The 17,748-nt window shown below is 37.8% G+C and overlaps 1 protein-coding gene across 2 annotated transcripts in view; it reads right to left on the bottom strand.

Annotated features, from left to right (window-relative positions):
* The window catches only part of RAB37 (RAB37, member RAS oncogene family), a 79,814-nt gene extending 62,480 nt beyond the window's left edge, over nucleotides 1–17,334 (bottom strand). The window contains exon 1 of one of the 2 annotated variants that reach the window (XM_031965753.1): nucleotides 16,626–17,334. In XM_031965753.1, coding sequence (XP_031821613.1) covers nucleotides 16,626–16,700 — 75 coding nt within the window. In that variant the 5' untranslated portion in view covers nucleotides 16,701–17,334. The remainder of the gene's footprint in view (nucleotides 1–16,625) is intronic. The other variant, XM_031965752.1, reaches the window with a different exon arrangement.
* Nucleotides 17,335–17,748: the final 414 nt, after the last annotated feature.

The raw sequence follows: 17,748 nt of genomic DNA, 5'->3' as shown, positions 1-17,748 counted from the left end.
ACCTCTCTGAAACCATCCTGCTGATTGTTTCTTATAGAACAATAATATTCCATAACATTCATATACCATAACTTATACAGCCATTCTCCAATTGATGGTGTGTGGTTCAAAAATGGTGAGGGGTCACCATTAAATAAAAAAAAGCTGGAGAGATCTCTAGAAGCAAAGCAAAGTTTATTATGCATTCTCTGAAAATCAGGTGTCCCACTCCTTGAGCAGACAGTGGAAGGGAGGAAGCACCATAGGTGCAGGGTCAATACTTTTAATCCCTAATGCAAATACCCCCTCCCACCACTGACCCTCATCCTTATTGGCTGAGGATCTTACATTCTAAACGCGGGAACTACCCAAGAAATTGAACTTGACCAATAAGTACATAGTTGCCCATATTTGCCTGAAATAGGGAGACACTGATGTCATAGGAGGATAGCAGGAAGGGGACTTAAGTATGCCCCTGACTCAGTGCTTAAAGTCCTTCAGACCTACTCAAACTCTGAAGCAGAGGAAGCCTTACTTGATTTTCACAACTGTCTTGAAAAATCTCACCTCATCTCGTTCAATGGACAAGCATTCAGTTTCCAGTTTCTTGCTACTACAAAAAGGGCTGCCACAAACATTTTTGCACATGTGGGTCCCTTTCCCTCCTATAAGATCTCTTTGGGAAATAAGCCCAGTGGAAACATTGCTGGATCAAAGGGTATGCACAGTTTGATAACTCTTTGGGCATAGTTCCAAATTGCTCTCTAAAATGGTTGGATCCATTCACAATTCCACCAACAATGCATTAATGTTCCTAACTGAGGCAATTCTACCAATCATGCAGATAATTTCAAATATTGTGACCAGTGAACAGCAAAATGAATGAATAAGCTTTTTACTTTTTTACTTGAATGTTTGATGGAGTGTAGACACAGCATTGAATAAACATATTTCTCACATAAGACATTTCATCTCCTCATTCTGGGCATTTTCCCTGGCTGTTCTCCAATTCCTGGAATTCTCACCCTCCTTATCTCTACCTTCTGACTTCTATGACTTTCTTCAAATCCCCACTAAACATCCTACTTTCTGTAAGAAGCCTTCTTGGATTCCCCTGCCCCTCTTGATCTTAGTGCTTTCTTTCTATGTTTATCTCCAATTTATCTTTTATATAACTTGTTTGTATATAGTTGTTAGCACTCTATCTCTCCCATTAAAGTGTAAATTCCTTCAGCACAGATCTTGTTTATATTTACTTTTCTTTGTATTCCTGCTGCACAGAGCTGTGTCTGGTGCATTTGTTATTTAGTCTTTTCGATCATATCTGACTCATGACTCCTTTTAGGGTTTTCTTAGCAAAGATACCATAGTGTCATTTCCTTCTCCAGCTCATTTTTCAGATGAGAAAACTGAGGCAACAGGATCCCACAACAAGGAAATGTCTGAGGCTTAATTTGAACTTAGGTTTTCCTGACTCCAGGCCCAGAAATTTATCCACTGAACCATTTAACCTGGGGCATAGAGGTCAGCTACGTTGGCATATTGGTAGCTGGATCAGGAGTTAGGAAAGCCTGAGTTCAAAGACATCCTAAAACATTTACCAGTTGACTCTGGGCAAGTCACAATTTCTATTTCCTCAACTGTGAAGTAAGAATCATAATAATACCTACCTAACAGTGTTGTTGTTAGGATCAAATGAAATAATATTTGCAAAAGTGCTTAGCACATTGCCTTATCATAGAAATCCTTATTCTTTTTCCTTCTTCCCTTTATAAATGCTTGTTGGACTTGATTTGTTGACATGGCCCTGGTAAGTATCTTTTCCTTATCAGTTCTGTCTGAAGAGATCTTGATTTAGAAACTTCTGAACAAATCACTGACAGGGTTTCTCCAGCTACTGAAAGCTTACCTCTTTCAGGTGCAAGAGTTTCAAGTGGACAACAAGATGTCATGGGGATTGAAAGAAAACCAGTCCAATTACCAAAAGTACATGGAGAGTTGACTGGAAATGCTAGAAGCTAAATGACCTGTCATTTCTGTATCCCTTGCCTGACATTTCATTTTCAGACTCTGTTGTTTCAGAATGGAGAAGTGACTGGCTTGATACTTCTACAACACAAATCCTAATAACATCAAATCATAGAATGGAACTCCATAAAAAGGATTATAGACTCCTAGTTTTAGCGCAAGAAACGACCTTAGATGTTATTAAATATGACCTCCCTCATTTTACAGGTGAAAAAACAGGCACAGAGAAGTTGTTTGTTCAATTCAATTATTTAATTTGATTTATTCAATTCAATTCAATAAATGCCCATTATGTGTCAGGAATTGTGCTAAGGACTAGGGATACAAAAAGAGACAAAAAGACAGACCTGTCCCCAAGGAAGTAAAATCCAGTAGAGAAGACAACAAGCAAAAAAAAATTATATATAAAGCAAGCTATATATAGGACAAGTAGGAAGTAATTACTATAGGTACTTGTTCCAAAGTCACATAGCTATTAGGAAGGAAAGAAACAAGCATTTATTAAGTGCCTATATGTACCAGGAATTATGTTAAGTGCTTTACAAATATTATTTTTGGAAAAAATTTTAAGAAGTAGATACTATTATCATTTCCATGTCACAGTTGAAAAAAACTGAAGCAGATAGAAATTAAGAGATTTGCCTAAGGTCACACAGTTAGTAGTGTCTGAGGCTGGATTTGATTTCAGGACCTCTAGGTCAGCTCTATGTGCTAGACCAGTGGTTGTTGTTCAGTCATAGCAGTCATTATCTAATTCTTTGTGATCTCATCGGAAGGTTTTTTTGGTTGTTGTTGTTGTTGTTTTTGTTTTTTGTTTGTTTGTTTTGGTAAAGATACTGGAATGATTTGTCATTTTCTTCTCCAGATCATTTTACAGATGAGGAAACTGAAGCAAATGGGGTTAAGTGACTTATCCAGGATCACACATCTAGTAAGTCTAAGGCTAGCTTTGAATACAGGAAGATGAGTCTTTCTGACTCTAGAAATGGTACTCAGGGCATCTTGCTACCAGCAAACCAGTGGTTATCAAATTCAATTAGAAATAGGGTCATTAATCTATTCATAAGGATCCCTGCCAGATGCATATTGGTTTAATTTTATGATGTCTATTATTTATCTTATTATATTTTCATTTATTTTGTTAAATATTTCCTAATTACATTTTAATCTTGTTTGAGTCACACTTGGGAGTGTTATAGGTTATGTGCCCACTTGTTTCGACACTAGTCCATGCTGTTTTTAAAAAAAAAAAAGTTTATCAGAAAATGGTTTCAATCTATTGAATTTAGGGTTAGTGGTCCTGTATCAGTCTGACACCACTATATAACAGGGATTACTGAGCTGACTCAAAAAAGTGAGTAAAACTTCAGAGCAGAAAGGACATCCTCAGAAGCTGAAGGACTAGAAGAGCTCAGCTAGTTGAAATTCATATAAGCTGTTTCCTTCTCAAGGCAAGTGGTTAAACAGTTTCTTTATATGGGATTGATGGAGACTGGGAGAAAGGATTTGGCTGGCACTGGCTTCATATTGTTAGTTGGGACTAATATTTCCCAACATGTGGCAGACCTATTTTCTAGCAAGAAAATTATTATGGCAACTCCAATAGTGGAAGCCAAAGGTAAGAGAAGAATTTGAAAGTTGTAGATTTGGAGTGGGAAATGAGGGACTCCAGAGCAGGGACAAGCACTGGGCTTTTTTTTTTTTTTTTAAAAGATCAATCACATGCTCAGCAAGAGGTGGGGGGGGGAGAGAAAGGAAGGGGGGAGAGGTGGGAGAGAGAGGGGGAGAAAGAGAAAGGGGAGAAAGAGGGGGGAGAGATGGAAGGAAGGAGGGAGGGAGGGAGAGAGAGAGAGAGAGAGAGAGAGAGAGAGAGAGAGAGAGAGAGAGAAAACGAGAACAAAGTCTTGATCTTTATAGCTCAGGAAATGGGAAGGAGTGTTGGTGAGAGATGGAAAAGAAAGTTAAAAGAGAAGATGAAGTTAAAAACAACTTAATTCAGGGAAATCAGAGGAATGTCAGCTACATTTTGAAGGGGATTTCAGAACTCATCCATTATTGAATAACATACTCACAATGATGGGTAATGATTGGCCACTAATCATACCTAGAAATACAAAAAGGAAGGGAGACTGTCAGTTCTGTATCAAGGTTAGGGAGTTGGGAATAATTCAGTAAGGGGATGCTTAAGACGAATGCCTGTCTTTGTAGGAATTATTTTCCTTGCAGTCACTGTAACTAGGAATTTTTTTTAAAGCTAGGGGAAAATAGTTAAAAGAGAGGACAGAAGGGCGCAAACATATTGAGAGAGGAGGTGGTCAGGCCCTTGGCTTCACTGGGGATTAAGGACCAGATAAACCTGGAAAAGGAATGCCTTGGTGATAGTCCTTTGGATAGCAGTCGAAGTGTGCTGAAGCCAGTTCATATAGGCTAGTGAGAACTACTTATTAAATTTTCAGAGTAAGAATTTATATTTCAGAAATTGGAAAATGCTACAGACTGGGGCTTGACTTGTTCATTGTTTAGAATTAAGAAATTTTTTTAGGGGTTTGTATGCGGCTATTAGAGTTAAGTGACTTGCTGGGGATCATACAGCTAGAAAGTGGCAAGACTCAGGTCCTCCTGACTCCAGAATTGGTGCTCCACTATGCTACTTTGCTGCCCCTAGACTTAAGAAATTGATGGATAAAATGTTAACAATGCAGATTAAATTTATGTTATAGCCATATTCTCCCTCCCCCAGAGCCTTTGTTAAACATTTATCAGCACACCATTAGGGAGGGGGAGGAGGGATAAATGTTTTGAATACTCCATTCTGCTGGCTGTTGGAAAACTAAAAAGGTGAGGGTCAGGAAATCTAACTGTTGATGTCTTGCTATAAAATTGTGTTCTTACTAACAGTAGTTATGGTTTTGGCATTTCTCATCCTGCAGCCACTGATCATGCTCACCCTCAGGGTTTGAAGTCCTGGCCAGGGTTCTAAAGAATTTTACTGCTATAAACAATGGCTAACATTCCCAAATCTGGTTTTGGAAGGAAGTTTTGCTGAAGGCACAGAAGGATACCTCTATTTATTACTTCACTGGATGTCGTGCTGTTTTATCTGATAAAGTGAATGACCAGAGATTTTGGGGCCAAAATAATTCCAACTACTCTCAAAGGAGGAAAGTTGTTTAGGATAGGTACCAGATATGAAGGCTACATTAACATTCAATCAGTCAGGAAAACAACAGTAATAGGAAATCACAGCTTTTTTCTAGTAGAAAAATACTTCATGGAAGGGAAAGGAGAGGGTGGGATGGAGATAAGAGATAGAGAATAAAAGATTAATAAAAATATTGTTATTGCTATGATAAGTTTACATTATGCCCAGTATAATTCCTCAGCAAGATGCTAACCTTTGCCTATTTACATATAAACAAACTATGTTTCCCATACCAGAAACAGAAGAAGCCAAAAGAATTTTAAATAAATAGTAGAAGGCAATTAGGTGGTAAAACAGAGCACTAAATATGGATTCAGTTAAGACCTGAGTTCAAATTCTGCCTCAGGCATTCATTAAACTGTGTGAGTCTGGGTCACTTAACTTTCCTCAATCTCAGTTTTCTCATCTGTAAATAGGGATAACAGTAGCATGTATCTTAAAGGATTTTATAAAGACCAAATGACATAAAATGTAAAGTGCTTTACAATCCTTAAAATGCTACATAAATGCTAGCTATTAATATTAAAATAGCTTTTAGGAGATAACTGTTATAAACATTTCTCTAAAAGGCATCCCAAATTAAAGGGAAAAGTGCTCAGAGACAGGAAATCATATTGAGTTTGGTTTTTCCCAGTCTCAAAGAGCTTTGAAAATTAGCCTGAGACATTAGGTGAGGTCACTTCTTGCTCAGGACTAACAGAGGCAACATAAGTGAGTGGCCTACCATTCCCAGTTATCAGCTGCTTCCTTAGCAACTTTGGTAATAAGGATTACCTGCCAGTTTTGGAACCCCAAACTAACATGACTGTCATCCTTCCTTGCTTTATTTATCCTTCAGACCTGCCTCAGCAGGAGAGAAAGAAAGAATAGTGGGGGGAAAAATCACACAGAAAACCATCACCTTCTCATGTGAATTTCTTCATCATCCTTGAATTTGATAGTAGAAATTCAGCAACAATTCCAACTAGATTCTCTCACTCCAAGCAATAGAATGGTAGAGTGGAAATAAATCTAAGATGCAATCTAGTCCAGGGGTTTGTAGCCTTTACTATGAATCCCTTTCACAGGCCTGTGAAGCCTTTCATTAGCAGTGGGATAACAATTCCGGTTCAGTGCTGAGTTGAAATGTTCAGATGCTTATAAGTCATTGAACAAAAGGTTTATTTATGTCCCACATAACAAAGACATACAACAAGAATATGGTGGCACTTAGCTTGAGCTTTAGCAGAGGCCCCACCCTCTCTGGCTTACTCATAGAAATCTGTCAGAGAGGCCAGAATTCCATGAAGGCAGGACCTTTTTTCAGGAATCTACCTCAAGGCAAAAATCAGTCAATGAAGTCCAGGAGACAGCTTTGTCTTCTTTTAAAGAAAAATTAATCTGTTTTGCAGAAAAGGGGGAAGAGGAGAACCATGGACCTAACTTAAAAGTTCCCAAACTTTCTTGGTTCAGAGTCTCTTTGATGTGGGAAAACTTCCTATCTTTGATTCCCAAACCCCTCTAGTTAATGTAATTACCCTTTGACCCCCAATCCTGATCCCTTTGAATTCCAGTAGAAGATCCGGACCTGTCCCAGCCCCACCCGATTCTGAGCCAACTTTGGGGCTACACCCAAAAGCCCCTCGAGCTAAATCTCCCATTATTAAAGGGAGATGCTGGGACCCCCTCTTTGCGGAGATTACAAACATGCTAGCCATGTGAGAACCCTCTGTTCACTGGACCCTCTGTCCGGTGCCCTCCTTATCTCTACCTTCACCTACCTTCTACTTCTAAACCCAATAATAAACCTTTTTTATCAATCTAGCTCTCTGGGCCAATAAATTCCTTTATTGGGAACTCGTACTGCTACTAGACCTCATTTATCGCCGTATCCTTGTGCCGAATCTAGGGGGATTGCAGGGGAGCTCTGTTTGACTCCCTGTCCCCCAAACCTGCCACTAGACCTCAACTAAACCCTAATTTCATTTTGGTACCCCAATCTACACCTCAACATCTTAGAGTCTTAGTAATTTTTTCATAGAGTCCCTGGACTTAGAGAAGTACCTAACATTTTCATTTATTAAGTCAATGTTTCAGTAGTGTGTTACTCTTCTCAAAGATACTAGAAAGGTTTGTCATTTCATTCTTTAGTGCATTTCACAGATGAGGAAACTGAGGCAAACAGAAATAAATGACTAACTTAGAGTTACACAACTAGTCATTGTCTAAGGCTGAATCTGAACTCAGGTCTTTCTGATTCCATGCCCAGCATTCTAGCTACTGTACCACCTAGCTGCTCACTTAGATAAAAACAAATAATTAAATATTTATGTCCTAACAATTTAGTGACAGGTTTGTGTATGTACAGCCATACAACTATGTATATGCAAATGTGTATATATACATATCTATGTATACCCATGTGTGTATATTTATGTAGATACATAAATTGAAATTAAAATTTTTATTGTTATTTCATTCTTAACCACAAGTAGAACATTATACAATCTCTGCTTTCAAGAAACTCACAGTTTAATAGAGGAGACAGCAGGCAAACTACGTTGTACAAATAAGACACATATGGAATTAATCAACAGAGGGAAGGCAATAGCTTTCAGGAGGATTGGGAAAATTTTTCAGTAGAAGGTGGAATTTTAACTAAGATTTGAAGGAAACCAGGGAAATAAGGAGGTAGAGAAGAGGAAGAAAAGCATTCCAGGCATGGGGGAAGAATCATTTCCAAAAAGGCTGCACTTCCCTGGACTTCCCCATGTCACTTCTTCATCCTGGGTCAGCCATACTCACCACATCCCAGAAGTCTTCTGTCCCTGGGCTCCCTCCCTTAATTGGAGAGTGGAGAGTCTCTCCCAGAACTTCTATTTAAGGAGGAAACTCTCTTCCTCCCTCTTCATTTCCCACCTGGCTCTACTCCTGTAGATTTCTCCAGGGCACACACATGCTTGATCCTTTCTCTCTTTGCCCTGCTCCTCCTTTTCAATTTCCTTTTATAATATATTTAACATCTACTGGTCATCCTGCCATTTAGGGGAGGGGGTGGGGGGGGGTAAGAGGTGAAAAATTGGAACAAGAGGTTTGGCAATTGTTAATGCTGTAAAGTTACCCATGTATATATCCTGTAAATAAAAGGCTATTAAATAAAAAAAAAAATTTAAAAAAATTTCCTTTTATGTATTTTTTACCCCATTAGAATGTAAGTGCTTTGAGGACAGGGACTTTTTTTTTCTTTTTGCTAGTATTTATATCCTCAGCACTTAGCACATTATCTGGCACATGGAAAACTACTGAAACATTGACTAGATTGGGGTACCAAAATGAAATTAGGGTTTAGTTGAGGTCTAGTGGCAGGTTTGGGCTACAGGGAGTCAAACAGAGCTCCCCTGCAATCCCCCTAGATTCGGCGCAAGGATACAGCAGTAAATGAGGTCTAGTAGCAGTGTGAGTTCCCAATAAAGGAATTCCATGTGCAAGAAAAGGCAAGGAGATGATATCACTGGATCAATAGAGCACTTGAATTGGTTCAAAGTTATGGGAAATAATACAACATTTTCTTTATCCTTGTTTAGATCCTGGTTTATTAGCTTGTTGGCAAGAGTTGTGTCTTCTCTCTCCATTCTGCTTCTTTCTCATGATTCCTGAAACTGCTCAGGCAGCAAAAGAAGGCAGAGTGTATCCAAAATGGAGGAGGGGGAAGCTTCCGCTTTGATTGTTCACGTTTTAAATTATTTACTCACATCAAATATTCAGATTTGTGAGAACAGCAACCAATCTATTTTTAAAGCCCCAAACAAGAACATGTGGTAGGTGCATTAAGTGTTTCCAAACTCTCCTAAGCCTGCGGCCCAAACAACAGTTAAGAATTACTTGAGTTCATTTGGTTTCATACCCAGCTATAGAGCACCTTTTTCAAAGGGTAAATGTAATCCCCAAATGGCATTCATTTGGCAGATGTCTTATATGCAAAAAAATAGAGTAAAAGCATTGGGTAAGCTGTAATAGGTTCATACATCCAGAGTCAGAAGGGGCCTCAGAAACCATCTAAGCCAGGAGTGGATAAACTACAACCCAGAGCCAAATTCTAGGGCTCCAGTTGTTTTTATACAGCCTAAGGGCTAAAAATAGTTTTTATATTTTAATATGACTTCTTTTTTCAGGCATATAAAAAAATTGGAGGATCCAATTTGCCTTTTGTTCTCATAGTTTGCTGATTTCTGATCTACTCTAACATCATCATTCTATAGATGAGGAACCTGAGATTCAAAGAGGGGTGATTTTCCCATGGTCATATAATGTAGTAGCAGCATAGATTCCCTGATTTCACCATCAGTCATCTTTTTTTTCATATGCTGATAACTTTCTTAAAAATACCTTAGTTTAAGTCAAACTCTGCCATTTGGTTAGCCACTTTTGGTATAACATTTTTTTCCTTTCTGAACCTCAGTTTTTTCATCTGTAAAATGAGAATAATAATACCTTTCCCTTCCCCCAAATCCCTTATGGACAGTTAGATGGCTCATTAAATAGTGTCAAGCTTAGAGTCAGGAAGATTGATTCATCTTTCTGAGTTCAAATCTAGCTTCAGACACTTAATAGCTCTCCAGTCCTGGGCACAGACCCTGTCTCTTTTCCTCATTTATAATATGACCTGGAGAAGTAAATGGCAAATTACTCTAGTTCTTTTGCCAAGAAAACCCCAAATGAGGTCTCAAAGAGTCAGACATGACTGAAAATGATTCAGTGACAACCACCACTACCTACTTTATATAGTAAGGAAAACAAGATATTGAATTGGAAAGTATTATACAGTGTGTCTCAAAAGTTCTTAGTACAATTTTAAACCATTAACACTTAAATTTAAAAATAAACAATTAAAAATTAAAATTATCAATTTCACTAACACTTTTGGAACACCTTGTATATATGTCAGATATTATTATTGTAGATGCTGGACTGTGATAGACTTGTGATGGGAAGTGCTATTTATAGCCAGAGAGAAAACTATGGAGACTGAATGTGGATCAAAGCACAGAATTTATTTTCACCTTGTTGTTTATTTGTTTGCTTGTGCTTTTTTCCCCCTTTCTCTTGTTTTTTCCCATTTGATCTGATTTTTCTTGTGCAGCATGACAAATATGGAAATGTTTAGAAGAATTGCACAACCTAAAACAAATTGTTTGTTGTCTTGGGGAGAGGAAAGGGGGAGAGAGGGAGAAAAATTTGGAATACAAGGTTTTGAGGAAGTGAATGTTGAAAACTATCTTTGTGTGAATTTGGAAAAATAAAATTCTATTTAGGAAAAAAAAAATAAGTTGGACTGGTTCCCATGCCATGGAATATACGTGGGAACTGGCCTGTTGTGCTCTGGCCACTTCTGGTGAGATATGGGCTGGGTTTTTTTTTGTTGTTGTTGTTGTTTGTTTGTTTTGTTTTTTTGGTAAAACCATAGGTTTCTACTTTATCTCTATATGCAACCTCCCACCTTGGCCCATTAGGCTTCAGAAAAGGATTAGCCAATGAGCAGGAAAAACTCAAGTCAACTTTAAAGGGAGAGATAGCTTCCATTAATGTTTTCTTCTTCCTGCCTTCTAAATGTATGGCTTATGACAGCTCTCTATTGAATTTCTTGGGATGTGGAGAGGTAATGCTGTCAATCCCTCTCCCCTGGTAGCCATGGATTCTATGAACACATGGCAGCAATAAGGTGTAGGTGAGCCTGAGATCAGACTTCAAGTCTCTAGTTGACTTTTCTGCTTTTCTTTTCTTTTCTTAAGCACAAGTAAATAAAACTTAATCCTGGGATAGATGCTTCTAACCTTAGCAGAAGCTTCACGTGTTCAAGAAGTCAGGAACTCAGAGTGTGGAACTCTGTTATATTATCACTAATATTATTTCGGCAGTACTACCCAAACATTAGTTAATAATAATACTAATAATTATTTAAATAAATTAAAAACATCTTTATTGCCTGCCTATGAAAACTTAAGGTAGAGTAGTTGTAATATACCCTCAAAGAAAGTGAGACATGCTATTTAGAAAGTCAGAGTCAGGATTCTTTAAAATATATTCATGTTTCTTATATAGGAATATGTATCATATGTGTGCATAAGTCCCTGTGGGTGTGTCTCTAGGAGACTGTGTGTTTATTTGCTTCTCTGATTCTGGATATTTATAGCTGTTACTCTTTCTCCAAAGTTGCTTTATTCTTATGTGTAAGGCACTATGATATTTACATAGTAACTTACTGAACATGATAGATTTAGTTTGTCTGATTTTTTAGAATACTCTTCCATATGATGATATGGGTAACACAACAGATGAACAAACAGAATCTCTTTCCTATTCATATATTTGTGGAAAAGTCCATTTCCTATGTAAAATTCTGTTCAAATCAATAATTAAATTACCAAATACTTACTGGGTACTTCTACATTTAAGTGCCAAGTAGGATGCAGAAAATAATCTTTGCATTCAAGGAGGTATAGTCTAGGTGAGGAGATAATAATATCAATCATCCTGTAACTATTAGTATAATCCATCTCTTTAGAGAACTTTAGGAATAAAATCTTCTTAAGAAGACTAACCCCTCTACATATAGATTTAAATCTATTACCTCCCATCTTTTTCTACAGATTGCTTCCTGAATCATTTAACACCTCCCCAACCTTAATCTCTTACTATCTACAAGTTTTTTCCTCTACTACCTTTAACAAAATCTTGTTATTGTTCAGTCATTTTGTGACCCCTTTTGGAGTTTTGGGGTTATTTTGGACAGAAATACTGGAGTGATTTGCCATTTCCTTCTTCAGCTCATTTTACAAATGAGGAAACTGAGGCAAATGGGTTAAGTGACTTATTCAGGATCACCCAGAAAGATAAGTCTTCCTGACTTCAGGCCCAGCACTCTATCCACTCTATCCACTTTTACCACCTCATTGTCCTTTCAGAAGACTATTTTCTTTTCTTTTCTTTTTTTTTTCATAATTATAACTTTTTATTGACAGAACCCATGCCTGGGTAATTTTTTACAACATTATCCCTTTCACTCACTTCTGTTCTGACTTTTCCCCTCCCTCCCTCCACCTCCTTCCCCAGATGGCAAGCAGTCCTATACATATTAAATATGTCACAGTATATCCTAGATACAATATATGTGTGCAGAACTGAACAGTTCAGATGACTATTTTCATCCTAAAAAACAAAACAAAAAAATACTTTACTGACTTATTACTCCCAGAAGTTATCATCATTATTTCTTTTCTCCTTTTCTCAGTTTATGGCTTCTATTTTTTCCCTTCTCACTCCTCAACATTTTATAATTCAGTTTCTGACCTCATCATTTAATTGAAACTGTTCTCCCCAAAGATACTAATGATATCTCTTAATTGTCATATTTATTATTCTTATTTTTCATTCTTCATCTTTCTTGTTCTGCTTCATTTGCCATGAGTGACTACTGTTTCTTTTCTGATATTCTTTCTTCTCTGTGTTTCTCTCTCTGATTTCTCCTAGTTCTCCTTTTTATCAATAAAAAAATGGCATAATGTCTCTTTAGAAGCTAGGTTCCCCTATGATCTTTATAAATCTAGGTTTGGGGCTTCTCAGTGGGAAATGATGTCCCAAACTTTTGAGTTTGTAGGAATTATATTATCATAAATATTTTTAAGGAATATTATAAGAACATGAACTATAATAATTAATGTTTATAGGCATTATCATTATTATACTTAAGTAGATTTTAAAATAGATGTGTAGTACCTTTTAGTTTTTTTGCTGACTCATCATCTATATCATGCTTTCAGTTCATATTCCATAATGTTTTATCCTAAGTCCTGTTTCACATACACACACACACACACACACACACACACACACACACTTTTTCTCTTAATAATCTTATCAGTTCTCATTTATTCAGATGACTCTCAGATCTCTATAAATTCAATCCCCATCTTTCTTTTGAGCTTCAGTCATGCATTGTAACTTGCCTATTGAACATTCAAAATTAGATGTCCTAGAAACATTTTAAACTCAATATATCCAAAACTGAAATCACTTACTTTCTTCCCAAACCCTTCTTTACCAGTCAAGTTTGACTCCTTGTGACCCCAATTGGATTTTTTCAGCAAAAATGCTGTAATGATTTAACGTTTCTTTTTCCAGGCAGATTTGAACTCATGAAGATGAGTTATTCTAGCTCCAAGTCCAGCACTCTATCCACTGTACCACCTACTTGCCACTTTTCCATCTTCATTCCCGACTCCCAACTTCCTTATTCCACTAATCTGACTAATTTTCAGGTTGATAATCTCAAAATTATCTTTAAATTTCATCACTTTTCCTCACCCACATATTTATCAGTTCCCAAATCTTGCCATTTCTACCTTTACATTTCCTGACTCCTACCCCTTATCTCCACTCCTGTCTTAGTACTTTACTACCTTAGTTCATCACTTTTCTAGAACTTCTTACATACAGTCCATGGAACTTAGTAGATACATAATAAATGCTTGTTGACTTTACTACTTAACGAGATCATTGCAAAATCTGCCTGACCACCTGGTTTCTTTGCTCAAAATCTTTCATCACTTTAGTTAATTACACATACTGCTGCTAAAGTAATTTTCCTTAAGTGCCAATTTGACCATGTGACTCCCTGTTCCGTTAACTCCAGTGACTTCTCTTTGTCTCTAGAATAAAATATAAATTTCTCAGCTTAGCCTTCGCAATCAGGCCTTATAAAACTTGGCCCCAATCTATTTTTCCAGATTTGTTAGACATAATTCCTTCTCCTCTACTCTGCAATTGCTATCTAGCCTTAATCACTGAATGGGTCTCAATCCAACTGAGACCTGTTGAAGACCATAGCTTAAAAAGACCAAAGTCTTTCATTGTAGCTAAAGCCATCTCCAGTCTTCCTAGGGCTCTTGGATCCAGATGGCTCTTGAGGGGAAAGTGAGGCAGGTGACCTTGCACAGTCCTCCCTCACTTAAATCCAATTCATTAAGCATATCATGGCATGCTCTTTAAGCACAATCCTCTTTAAGAATGAGAGAGAAACAACAGCAGTACAAACAAATTGGATTCTATCTATTTCTCATACAGGATATTCCACCTTCCAATTCTATACCATTTCACTGGCCATCCCAAATGCCTGATATGCACCCTCTCCTTAGTTCTACCTCATAGATTCCTAATCTTCCTTTAAGATATAGCCCCAGGAATTTTCTACATTTTCTCGTCCTTCCAACTGCTAGTTCCTTCCTTCCTAAAATAGCCAGTATTTAACTACTTTGAATTTATTTGCATTTATTCACTTCATATTTATGCTGTGTATACACATCCACACATATGTATGCATTTGTTGATTTCTCCTTAAAAATGTAAGCTCTTTGAAGGCAGAGATTATCTCATCTTTGTCTTTATATCCCTAGTTGCTTAGCATGATGTCTGGCATATAAACACTCATTCAAGAAGCACTTGTTGATTAATTTATTTATTTGCTATGAGGATCATTGAGTTGAAGATAATGAAAGTTGTTAAAGGGTTTCCAGCAATATATTGCATTTCCTGGGATAGCAGTTAAAGCTAAAAGGAACATCTGAACAATGATTTGTATATTATGTCTTAGAAGAAATTTTCTTTTAAATGGATGATATTCCCCTTGCTAGATTTTTTTTTAAAGCCTGGAGAGATGCCTAAATTTATTTGTTAGGATTATTTTCCTTAGTTTGATTTGAAGTGTTTGTGTCTGTGTGTATACATTTTCTTGCTCATAAGCCTTATGTAGAGCTCTGTACAGGGGACTGAATTCCCATTGAACTAATAAAGTCTTTTCCAATCTGAGGTGATTAAAAAACTTTTCAAAGAAAATCAGTGCATGTTTGTCCTGAATGCAAGATATTCACCACCTGAAGACACTGGTGTTTTTTTTGTGTGTGTTTTTTTTTTTTGTTGTTGTTGTTGTTTGTTTGTTTTGACTTCTGAAATCCACAGGCTTGACTTTAGTTCTCACCTCTCTTCGTGTTAAAAAAAAAATACAGTAACCTATGACTACAGAAAATTCAAGAAGTTGTCTACCTCCAGCTTTTCAGGGAATTCACAAGATATTAATACAAGGGTGGGAGGGAAGCAGGAAGTATGAGCAAAAGGAAGCAGGAAATTTAAGGCAAAGGGATGCTGAAGACTTAGGGAGATAATCAGTACTGGACTTGAGTAAAAACAGAGCTTTGGAACTCAATTAAAAAGCAGTCTACAAAAAGAAGGCTGCTTCTTGAGCCTTATAATTAATTTAACTTGAGACTCAAGGTTCAGAAAATTGGGACTGGCAATTCAAGGAATATGTTAAGGACCTACTATGTTCAAAGCACAGTTCAAAGTTTCAAAAAAAAGAGAAAGAAACACACACGTGCAAATCAAGATAAAGAAAAACTATTCCAGTAAATAGACACATAAATATATAGGTACCTTTTTAGTCTTTAAAAATCTGATGAAGGGAATGTTATTTTTAAAATGTTATTTCTTTAAAAAAAATTTCTGAGAGAATATTTAGATTGTTGGTCAAACCTTAGGTCCTCCTATGTTAGGAGATACAATAACATAGCAGAAATTTCTGAACTCAAAGATTTTACAGCTTGGGGAGAGAAAAAAATGAGAAATTGCTATAAAGGTCAAGGAAACAAATGCAAAGGAGAGATCCAGGGAAAATGTTATAAAACTTAAGTTTAAATCCTTGAATGCAGTGGGAAAAGCACTAGATAGCAATTCGGGCAACCTGCTTTCTTCTCTTTTGGCTTCAATTTCTGGATCTGCAAGACATGGGAAGGAGTGAACCAGATAATCTCTAAATCCCAAGCAGTGTTGGTTCTAGATCTTTGGAACTTACCAACTCTTTCCGGAGACCGCTGGGCAGTATGTGGGACTCAGGGTCAGTCTGCCAAAGCCTTTCTAGCAGTCTTTTTTTTTTTTTTCAAATACAGTTATGTTTTGATCCTCTGATGTCTAAACCAGGTTCTAATTGTAATCTGGAAGGCTGGAAACCTAGATCTCTAGGCTGCCGCGGAACCCAAACAGTGCTCTTTGCTCTAAGGGCATTGAAAAAGAGAAGTTCTGTTCACAGCCTAAAGCAACCCAGAGAAGGAAAAGTTTTTACTGGTACACAGTTCACACGGTGACAAAAGAGGAAGATGAAAAAAGTAAGAGGATAGAGATGGAACTTATTTAAGTGTGTGAATTAAAGTCAAGAGGCCTCTAGAGATGTATTCCTTCCTCAATACATAAGCTACTTCCCTCAGTTTTTCTCTCCTCAACCCAAGGTCACAAAACCACTGAATTTTATTTTTATGAGAAACTCAGTAGTTGCACAAAGAATTGGTTATTTAAGTTCCCGCTCTACTCTAGATAGGGCCAAGTGAAATCTTACCTTATGCAGCAGCTCCTCGTTGTAACCGGGGTACCCTGCTCCTCCCTTGTAGGGTTCCGCTCTGGGCAGGTCCATGCCCAGGCTCGGAGTTTCTCCTCCTTGATCCCTTCCAATGCTAGGCTAGCTGTTTTCTCAATTGCTCTGCGTCAGCTCCCTTTCTGTATTACACCGCAGAGATAAAGACTCGGGGTTAAGTCCCTAGTCGTGGTCCTAAGGGCTCCAGGTCACAGTGCTCAGAAGCAGTCTGCATCCGGTTTCAGCAATAGAGGTATCTCCGGAGGGAAAGCAGTAGCTACGCAGTGCTGAGCAGGCGGCGAGACCAGAGGCTGGTGAGGCGTTTTTTCAGAACCAAGGACAGAGCTCAGGAGCATTAGTACCTGGGACAACTCCCTCACCTAAGGCAGGTTTCAGGAATTTTCAGGGGGATCCTGGATAGGTCAAACGATGGCTGCGGTGAAGTTGCCAAGATACCGGGTTTCCGCCCAGCCTCAGCTGAGGCTCTTTGCGCTGCAAGTCAGAGTTGCCTGCCTCTTTGGCGGAGTCAGACTCCAGAGGCTCTGCGGCTGGCATTGCGGTTTCGACACTGCCAATTCCCATTTCTTCTATAAAACATCGTCACACACGCACCTTGTCTTGTCTTTCCTGTGCATTTACAGAAATAGTCCAGCGTTAACGTACTGCTCCCCTTTTTGTCTTTCGAACAGCACGCTTGGAACCAGGAATCCGGGAGCCCTGGGATACCTTATATGAACTTTTAGAAATTGAAACTCATTGACTTGAAACTCAGGGTGTCACTCTACATCACTTCTATCCTAGCTAGAAAGGTTCAGGGTTATTCAGATGACAATAATTAGTGACACTTCAATGGAGTCTCTGAGCTTTCTTCATGTAACTCAGTATTCAACCTTCAGTGGCTCCATAAGATAAGTCCCCATACATCAGCGGAAGGGGATAAACTTGACAAAATTTAAAGTCAGAGATGTTGGGTTCAAATCCAACCTCTGACACTGACCACCTGTGGGAAAACCACTTAGCTTTTCTGAGCTTTAGTTTCCTTATCTGTAACACGAGGTAATCTTACTAGATGATATCCAGATTCCCTTCTATGTGAAATCCTATGAAC

This window comes from Sarcophilus harrisii, chromosome 4 (assembly GCF_902635505.1).
Source record: "Sarcophilus harrisii chromosome 4, mSarHar1.11, whole genome shotgun sequence".
In the NCBI taxonomy this organism is placed as follows: domain Eukaryota; kingdom Metazoa; phylum Chordata; class Mammalia; order Dasyuromorphia; family Dasyuridae; genus Sarcophilus; species Sarcophilus harrisii.
The sequence above is the reverse complement of the archived record's forward strand: the minus strand, read 5'-3'. Positions and strand labels throughout refer to the sequence as shown.